Source organism: Dendrobium catenatum, unplaced genomic scaffold (genome assembly GCF_001605985.2).
Source record: "Dendrobium catenatum unplaced genomic scaffold, ASM160598v2 fragScaff_scaffold_993, whole genome shotgun sequence".
In the NCBI taxonomy this organism is placed as follows: Eukaryota; Viridiplantae; Streptophyta; class Magnoliopsida; order Asparagales; family Orchidaceae; genus Dendrobium; species Dendrobium catenatum.
Window position 1 is genome coordinate 1,034,524 of NW_021319455.1, and position 8,638 is coordinate 1,043,161.

The 8,638-nt window shown below is 39.6% G+C and overlaps 1 protein-coding gene across 1 annotated transcript in view; it reads right to left on the reverse strand.

The window, feature by feature from the left end:
• Positions 1 to 1,768: 1,768 nt before the first annotated feature.
• LOC110100057 (putative E3 ubiquitin-protein ligase UBR7) overlaps positions 1,769 to 8,638 on the reverse strand; it is a 17,030-nt gene continuing 10,160 nt past the window's right edge. The window contains exon 5 of the mRNA XM_020827444.2: positions 1,769 to 2,016. Within this exon, the coding sequence (XP_020683103.1) occupies positions 1,927 to 2,016 (90 nt within the window). The 3' untranslated portion in view covers positions 1,769 to 1,926. The remainder of the gene's footprint in view (positions 2,017 to 8,638) is intronic.

An 8,638-nucleotide genomic window follows, 5' to 3' on the forward strand; every position in this document is an offset into this window, starting at 1 on the left:
TGGCCCGAATGAACCGGGGCCGACCAAAAATTGCTAATTTTGGGGTCAAAATGGGTCAATCTTGGGCTTTAGGTCAAAAATGGGTTTTCGGGTCAAACGGGTTGATTTTGGATTTTCAATCAACTCAAAAGCGACCCAATTTTTGAAACAGGTTGATTTGTTGAACCCTAAAATGACCCGTTTTGGGTTCGAGTTCGGGTCCGCGTTGAATCTAACCAAGAATTTTCGTGTTGGATTTTCAAATTGTGTCAAATATTGATACCCCTAATTCGAAGTTCACTTTCAGAAACATTTGACCTAATGCCTAAACAAACAAAAGGAAAATTTTACACGCAGAGATATCACTTAAAAATCAAACTATCAAACTGGCAAACGATGGGGGTGTAAATAGTTTTTTCTTGTTACCTAATTGGGGAAAACAACCTACCACCCATGTAACAATCTAAATCACTAAGCCTGACTACAAAACCAAGTTACAAATTATAAATACTAATTTATTGAGGAATAGCAAATGATCTCCAGCTAGACAAAATTAGGGGTGTCAATTCGGGTCAACGGGTCGGGATCGGGTCAAACCCGGCACTATTCGGGTCAACCCAAACCTAACCCGTTTTTAAAAATGGGTCAGGTTTCCCAAACCCGACCTAATTCAGGTCCGGGTCAACCCGACCCGACACAAATGACCCGAAGTTGACCTAAAATTGCTAATTTTCAAGTCAATCTCAGATTTCCGAGTCAAATATGAGTTTTCGTGTCAATTTCGGATAATTTTCGGGTCATTTTTAGGTTGCTGGGTCAACCCGAACCTGACCAGATTTTTAAAACGAGTTGATTTGTTGAACACTAACCCAACCCGTTTCGGGTCCGGGTTGAACCTAACCCAGATTTTTCCGGGTCAGATTTTAGTAGTGTTTCGAGTCGTGTCAAAAATTGATACCCGGAGACGAAACAACACTCAGTAAGATGGTGTTCTGACAGCTGATAATTGAAGATTTTATAGTTGGTGATCTATCTACTTGAGGCCCAAGCTTCAAACCCTCACACAAAGAGAGAGAGAGTTTGAAAGATATAATAAGATGATTTTTTTGAATATATTACCTTTGCTGAAAAATATCATTAGAAATGCATCGTCGTGAGTTCACAGCTGATGGAAGAAAACATTGTGCATTTGACAGTCATCAATTTTTGGCCTGCAAGTTCCATTTCAAGTTCGCGTCCAGATTTTAATGAATAGATCCATGCTTTTGCCATCTAGAAGCTGTCAGAAAATGTAAGCTATCTCACAGATAACCAAAACAGATCTCAACTAATATAAAAGTACTTACTGTAATCACCAGTAGTGAAATACAAATATGGTCCATACGAGATTACATCACTGGAATTCTAATTAGATTTCATATAACATCAAACCTTTGTCATGCAGGTTTAAAAAAGATGACCCCAAGTTAGATTTAGTATATAATTTACCATCAGGTTTCAGGTCCATACGATAAGAGCATAAAGTACCAGCAGAAAGCATGGAGAAGAACATGAGGTGTTGAAGAGGAACAATTATTAGGTCCTCTGACCGGACGTAGAGCTACGTCCGGTCAGAGCTAAAATCGCGCCAAAAAACGAGAAATACCGAGCAATACCAAACAATAACGAGGAATATCATCATGTGAAGATCCAATACAGAGTTATACCGAGCAATACCGAGTTTTTTCTAGGAAAAACTCGATATTTTTTTGTATAACTCGGTATTGCTCGGTATAACTCGGTATAACTCGGTATTGGTCTTCACAGAGCGGTATTCCTCGTTATTACCAAATAATACCTAGCAATACCGAGCAAATACCGAGTTTTTTGGCGGGATTTTAGTGCCGACCAGACGTTCCTCTACGTTCAGTCGGAGGACCTAATAATTGTTCGTTGAAGAGGGGAACTTTAAGACAATCTTTGCCTCTTCTTGGCAAGATTTTCAAAGAGCCCTTGGACATCTGCAGATGTGATTGGTTTAGTTGTGTCAACAGATTCCTGCACAGTTAAAATGCTGAACGTTAAACTAACAATCTGATAGGAAGTACTTGAGTTCTCAAGTAACCTAAGGGAAATACTTGAGTTCACAAGCAAACCTAATCATAATTGGTGAAAAAACAGTGAGAAAAACTGCTGATTACAGCAGAAAACAGCAATGGTACAACAAGTGTCTTGGGAAAACAGAAGAAAACTGAGAGAACGAAGAATTCCACCAGTAGATGCAGGAAAACAACAAACGATACAAGTTTCTTCAATTCCAGAGGAAGAAACAGTTCTCCAAATCTCTAGCCAAGCCTAGAGCCCAAAGGAATCAAACCTAGATCATAAATCTGTTTTCAAATTTAAGATAACCATCCCCCCCTCCTTGTTTTTCTTGGGCCGGCAGAAACAGACCAGAATCGGTCCAGGTTGGGTCGGTTCAGGTCCAACACAATCCATCAGGTCAAGTTCAACAGGTCTAAGTTCAACTATAAGTAGATTTTCTATTTAAATTAAAGCAATCACAAAACTATTGACTCTAAAAAGTGAACCTGGATTCGCATATAAAGTTCGATCTGCAAGGATCAAAATTAAGGTATCTTACAAAAAGAGTAATGCTACACTTGCCACATAAAACGCTTCTAAAGTGAAACATGGCCCAATCAGCGTTTAGCTAAGGAAAGCCAAAAAGAAGTCCAATCACCACTTCTCATAAAACACATCAACATTTTAGGAAAATTGTTTGGGAATGGCTTTATGATAAGTCAATGATATTTCACGAGAAATGTGATGCAGCAGAATGTTGCTTCCTGATAAAATGCAAACCATAGCAGAAATTCATGAGGTGCTTCACCCTTTGGCCCCAAAAAGTGGTATTTCTGAAGGGCTGCCTAACGGCTTATGATCCTAATCAAATATTTGAAACTCTGATAATGCACTCGCAGTGTCATAGGTACCTCTACATTCTCTCAAAAACTATAGATGGATTTCACACCTGATCCATCAGTCTAGCATGTATCATCATTAGCATTACTCCAACTATGTAGGATTAGCATTCAAGTGGTATATCTTAAAATTTAAAAGCTTCCAAAAGAGAAATGGAATATTACTAATTTTGGCAGATAGGATATGGCAGAATACTGTACCAGTAGTATTAAATATTCTTGATTTATGTCATTTTACCATTAATGTCGGTACATTTTTACATACCTAAACATAAAACTGCAAGATTGTTTTGTTCAAATATGCATGTGTGCTGAAATTTATTCATGTTGATTTGCATGAGCATCAACATAAGCATGAATATAATATGTGCATATAAATTAGCAAAAATAGTATAATATATTATAAATTGATCCCATAAAATGATAGGGTTAGCTCTAAAGAATATGCATTAATGTAAAGTTTAAGTCCAGAAGAGATCTTTATTAAGATATAATTAGTTATGGTGCATGTTGCACTAGCTTGATAAATAAAACTTTTCAATTGATTTTTAAACATAAGAGGGTCTCAAATAATTGTAGAAGAAATGTTTTAGTACAAAAGTGACATTCACAATTATGCTAATTATAAAGGAATCAAAATTACAAATATACAACAAATCTATGGAAGAAAGCACAAAAAAATTGATATTAAAAGATATATATCACCTCTAAGAATCAATTTATTTTCACCCAAAACAACATTAACAACAACAACATCAAGCTTTTATCCTACTATGTGGGGTCGGCTACATGAATCTTTTTTCTTCATTGTGTCATGTTAAGAGTTAAATTTTCATTTAAATCTAATAAAAAGGTCATCTCTAATATTTACTAAACAAGTCTTTTTAGGTCTACTTCTACCTTTCTTAACATAAGTCAAATCTAATATATCTACTTTACTAATCTGGTCATCAGAAGGCCTTCGTTTTATATTACCAAACCATATAAGACGACTCTATATAATATTATCTTCCACTGGAGCTACTCCAACCTTTTCACGTATATGCTCATTTTGTATCATGTTTCTAATAGTAAAGCCACTCATCCACTTGAGTATCCTCATCTCTACAACACTTAACTTAATATTATGCTTCTCTTTAAATGGCCAAAATTCTGCACCATAAAGCATTGCAAGTCTAACTATCATCGTATAGAATTTTCCCTTAAGTTTGAGGAGAACTTTTTTATCACACAACAAGCCCGATGCATTCCTCCATTTCAACCATCCAACTTGAATTTTACTAATAATAGCCCTATCTATTTCACCATCACTCTGAACAATAGACCCAAGATATCGAAAATGTGTACTCTAATTAATGACGATCACCCAAAATCACATTCCCCCCACTACATCTATTATTACTAAAATTACACTCAATATATTTAGTTTTAGATCTACTCAAACAAAAGCCTTTAGACTTTAAGGTTGATCTCCATAATTCAAGTTTATCTTCAACTCCCTGTTTAGTCTTATCAACAAGAAGAATATCATCAGCAAAAAGCACACACCAAGGTACAACCCCTTGCAAATGTCTAATGAGAACATTTATGACTAAAGCAAAAAAGATATGGGCTTAAGGATGATCCTTGATGTAATCCAACTGAAATAGGAATATACTTGGTCAAACCATCTTGTGTTTGAACACAAATAACAGCTCTTTCATACATATCATTAATGGCTTGAATATAAGCATTATTAACCCCTTTCTTTTCTAAAACTCTCCATAGCACTTCTCTTACAACTTTATCATGTGTTTTCTCTAAATCAATAAATATCATATGAAAATCCTCCTTATTCTCTCTACACTTCTCCATCAAACCTCTCAATAAATGTATAGCTTCCATAGTATACCTACCCGACATGAATCGAAATTGATTTTGAGAAACATTAGTATCACGCCGCAACATATGCTCCATAACTCTCTCCCATAGTTTTAAAGTATGACACATTAACTCAATTCATCTATAATTTGTACAATCTTGTTCATCATATTATTCTTAAAAATAGGAATCAATACACTCATTTTTCACTCATCTGACATATTTTATCTTTAACGAAGCTACAATGGCTGCCAAAGACACTTTACAAAGTGCCTTGATATCTCTTAAATAGAAGGGCTCAAAACGAGCTCATTAATGCAAGCTGCCGACATTATCATCCAAAACGATACTAATATCGTCATGTATGATCAGTACAATTTAAGCCCAATCAGCCGGGACGATTTGAGACGATCATAAGAAATTTGTTCATATCGTCCAGGACGATAATATATCGTCTGGACGATCAGTATAAATCATGGAATATCATCCTGAACATCGCCCTGAAAAACAGTTATCCGATGTCCAATCGTCCAGCATATCGTTCTGGGTGATTTTTCGATCGTCCAGGACGATTTGACCGTGAAATCAAGTCATAATTGCTTTCCTTAAATTCCAAAGAAATTTTGGAAAAATTGTCCTGGATCATCCTGGACGATATTTTATAGTCCTGGACGATCCACCGGGACGATATCCAAAAATAAGTAATTCTTAAATAGATCTGGCGGCAGATTATTTCTATTTTGAGCCTATCGTCCTGGTCGATACAAAATCGTCCAGGACAATGTATTTTGCATAATGACGGCTGCTTTAATGAGGATGCCCTAATTAGGGTTTCTGCTTTTGAACAAATCGTCCCGGACGATGTTACCAAAAACATTAAACTCTAAGGAACAGTCAGAAAATCTTCCAAGTTACAAAGCATCATGAGTCACACCAAATACAATAGACTCAAGAAAGGAAAAAGTGTACAAACTGACTCAGACCTAGTCTACCAAATCTTGAGCTGGTTCCAAATTGCAGTCTAATCGTGTGGACCTGAAATGACAGTAGATAAGGCAGTCGTAGAGAAATAAGAGTGTTTGTTATCATCAAAATCATAAACCATGAAAACAGATCCGCAACAATCTCCTCCCAGACTCGTCCTGGTAACGCCAATGGCTGCAATAACCCCCCTGGTGACATAGCTAAATACTTATTTATTTGGCAAATCTCGCACCTGGATACCATCTCTTCCACATCTCTATGCATACCTTTCCAATACAGCTCTGCCGCTAGTCTCCTATAAGTTTTTAGCACTCCTGAATGACCTTCCACTCCAGTTCCATGGAACTCCTGGAGCAATTGTGGGATGTGTACTGACATTCTGGGCAACACAAACCTTCCCTGATACAACAATCTCTCCCCCTCCAACGAGTACCTTGGATGGCCTCCCTCTTCCTTCAGTAAGTCACCTCTGATCTTGCTTAATTTCTCGTCTTTGGCACTCTCCTCCTTTATGGCTTCCCAATCTAACATCATTGGGACTGACACAGCCACTGTCTGCAGCTCCCCCATGCACCTGGACAAGGCATCTGCTGCCTTATTTTCTACCCCTGGCTTGTACTAAATCTCAAAATCATACCCGAGCAGTTTGGATAGCCACCTCAGATGCTCCTCTGTCACCATGCGCTGCTCCAGCAAATATTTCAAGCTCCGTTGGTCGGTTCTGACGATGAAATGTCTTCCGAGTAAGTAGGGCCGCCACTTCTAGATGGCCAAAACAATTTCCATCAACTCCCTCTCATAGACAGATTTCAATTGAGCTCTGGCAGTCAACACCTGACTAAAATATGCAATGGAACTGTGACTCTGCATCAGCACTGCTCCTGGTCCGTATCCCGATGCATCTATCTCCACTATAAAGACCTGAGTAAAATCTGGTAAAGCTAAAGACCGGGACTGTGGTCATAGCTTTCTTCAACTTCTCGAATGTTGTCGTAGCTGCCTCCCCCCATAAGAATCCATCTTTCTTCAACTGCTCAGTGAGTGGTCAAGCTATAGTGTTGTATCCCTTTACAAATCTTCTGTAGTAACCTATAAGCCCTAGAAATCCCCTCAGCTCCTTTGAATTTTTGGGCAGTGGCCACTTAAGCATGACCTCAATCTTGGACTGATCTGCTGCTACCCCTTCCTTGGATACCACATGCCCCAAGTATTCCACACTAGCTTGTGCGAAGCAGCACTTCTTCAAGTTAGCCCTCAACTGGTGCTCCTGGAGAACCTCTAACACCTTCTTTAAGTGTCCCCAATGCTCCTCCTCTGTTCTGCTATATACTAAGATTTCATCGAAGAATACCAACACAAATTGTCTGAGGTACTTATTCAAGAGAGCCGGGAATGTAGCTGGGGCATTGGTAAGACCAAAGGGCATCACTAGGAACTCATAGTGACCCTCATGAGTTCTAAAGGCGGTCTTGGGCACATCTTCTTTCTTCATTCGTATCTGGTGATATCCTGATTTCAAGTCGATCTTGCTAAAAATCATTGTTCCACTCAACTCATCTAGAAGCTCATCAATCACTGGTATGGGAAACTTATCAGGTACAGTTTCCTTGTTGTGTGCGTTGTAGTCTACACATAAGCGCCAGCTGCCATCCTTTTTCTTCACCAATAGAACAGGACTAGAGAATAGGCTAGTGTTGGGCCTGATAATCCCTGCTTCCAGCATTTCTCTGATCAACTTTTCTATTTCATCCTTCTAAAACTGAGGGTAACGATATGGTCGTACACTAACAGGTGACACTCCCTCCCTTAATGTGATGGCATGCTCCTGCTTCCTGGAGGTGACAACCCTAGAGGTGGTTGAAAAACCTCCTCAAATTCCTGGATCAAGGGCTGCACAGAGAGGGGTATGTCCCCCCTTCCTCCACACTCACTCCTAATCGGTGTAATTCCACGAAGTAGCCTTCCCCCTCCTCTTGAATTGTCTTGTTTAGGGCTTTAAGAGAAACCCCTGCTTTGGTCAGCCCTGCATCCCCTTGAATCACCCTCTTCCTTCCATCCTTTATCAACTCCATCCGTAGAGTGCCCCAATTTACTTTGGTTTCCCCCAATGTCTGCAACCACTTCATCCCTAGAATGACATCCGTACTCCCCAAATTCTAGGGGAAGGAAGTCTTCCTTCACTTGTATGCCTTGGATCTTCAGCACCACCCCCCTGCAGACTCCTCTTCTCATAGCCTCCAGTATCTAACTTCATCCCCAGCAGCTCCACAATCTGGGTGAAAATGAAATTGTGGGTTGCCCCCTATCAATCAACACCACGACTCCACAGTCAGATATCTCTCCCTTTACCTTCATAGTGTGACTCGGAGTGAATCCCACTACGGAGTTGAGAGAGACTTCTGCCACATCCAGATGCATCTTTTTCTCCTCCACCTCAGAATCACTTCCCCCTCATTCTTCGTCTTCCTCGTCTTCACAAACAAGGAGAACTTGAAGAGTTCGATCCTTGCACTGTGCACTGGCGTGTATTTTTTATCGCATCGGAAGCACAACCCTTTTGTTCTTTTCTCCTGCATTTCCTTCTCAGTGAGCCTCTTGAACTGCCCCCCATTTCCTCCTCCTATGGCTTTTTCCTTCGTTTCTTTCATCCCTCCTGGGGACGCTCTCTTGGGGGCTAGGTGGGTAGTCATCCACCTGTAAGTGCCTCCTGAGCTACTACTACTCCTAGCTCCCTTCTCCAGGTTCTTTTAATTTTCAACCAACTGTGCAAGTTTCATGGCCTCCCCCAGGTCCCTGGGCATCAGGACCTTCACCGCTGCTCGAACCTCAGCCTTTAACCCCTTCATAAAATT